This window comes from Egretta garzetta, unplaced genomic scaffold, assembly GCF_000687185.1.
Source record: "Egretta garzetta isolate BGI_Z169 unplaced genomic scaffold, ASM68718v1 scaffold998, whole genome shotgun sequence".
NCBI classification, from domain to species: Eukaryota; Metazoa; Chordata; class Aves; order Pelecaniformes; family Ardeidae; genus Egretta; species Egretta garzetta.
In genome coordinates this window covers 9,274-9,569 of record NW_009260416.1, presented here as the reverse complement: position 1 = coordinate 9,569, position 296 = coordinate 9,274, and the positions used below count along the sequence as shown (strand labels likewise).

Sequence of the window (296 nt, the reverse complement as noted above, 5' to 3'; positions counted from 1 at the left end):
CTGGAGGGGTCACCCTGAGGGGCAGTGGGACGGGTGGGACTGGGGAGGGTGCCCATCCCGGGCTATACTCCAGCCCCCCAGCCCTCCGCAGCAGATGGTGGGCACCAGACCCCGAGTGCTTCTTGCAGCTTGCAGATGGATCGCGGTAGGCCCCGCAAATTTGCCGTCACACCGCTCTGGCGAGATGGTGGCCAGGGCCAAGCGGAGCTCTGTGGTCACAGGGTGGGAGAGGGTGCCAAGCCAGAGGGTGTCCAGGGTGTGAGGACGAGGGCACGGCGCGGTGCCTCCCGACATGG

The 296-nt window shown here is 67.9% G+C and overlaps 1 protein-coding gene across 1 annotated transcript in view; it reads right to left on the bottom strand.

Moving 5' to 3' along the window:
• Positions 1-296, bottom strand: part of HPS1 (HPS1 biogenesis of lysosomal organelles complex 3 subunit 1) — a gene marked incomplete at its 5' end in the record, with an annotated part of 7,279 nt that overhangs the window by 5,476 nt on the left and 1,507 nt on the right. Inside the window, one exon of the mRNA XM_035899227.1 lies at positions 14-128. Within this exon, the coding sequence (XP_035755120.1) occupies positions 14-128 (115 nt within the window). The remainder of the gene's footprint in view (positions 1-13; positions 129-296) is intronic.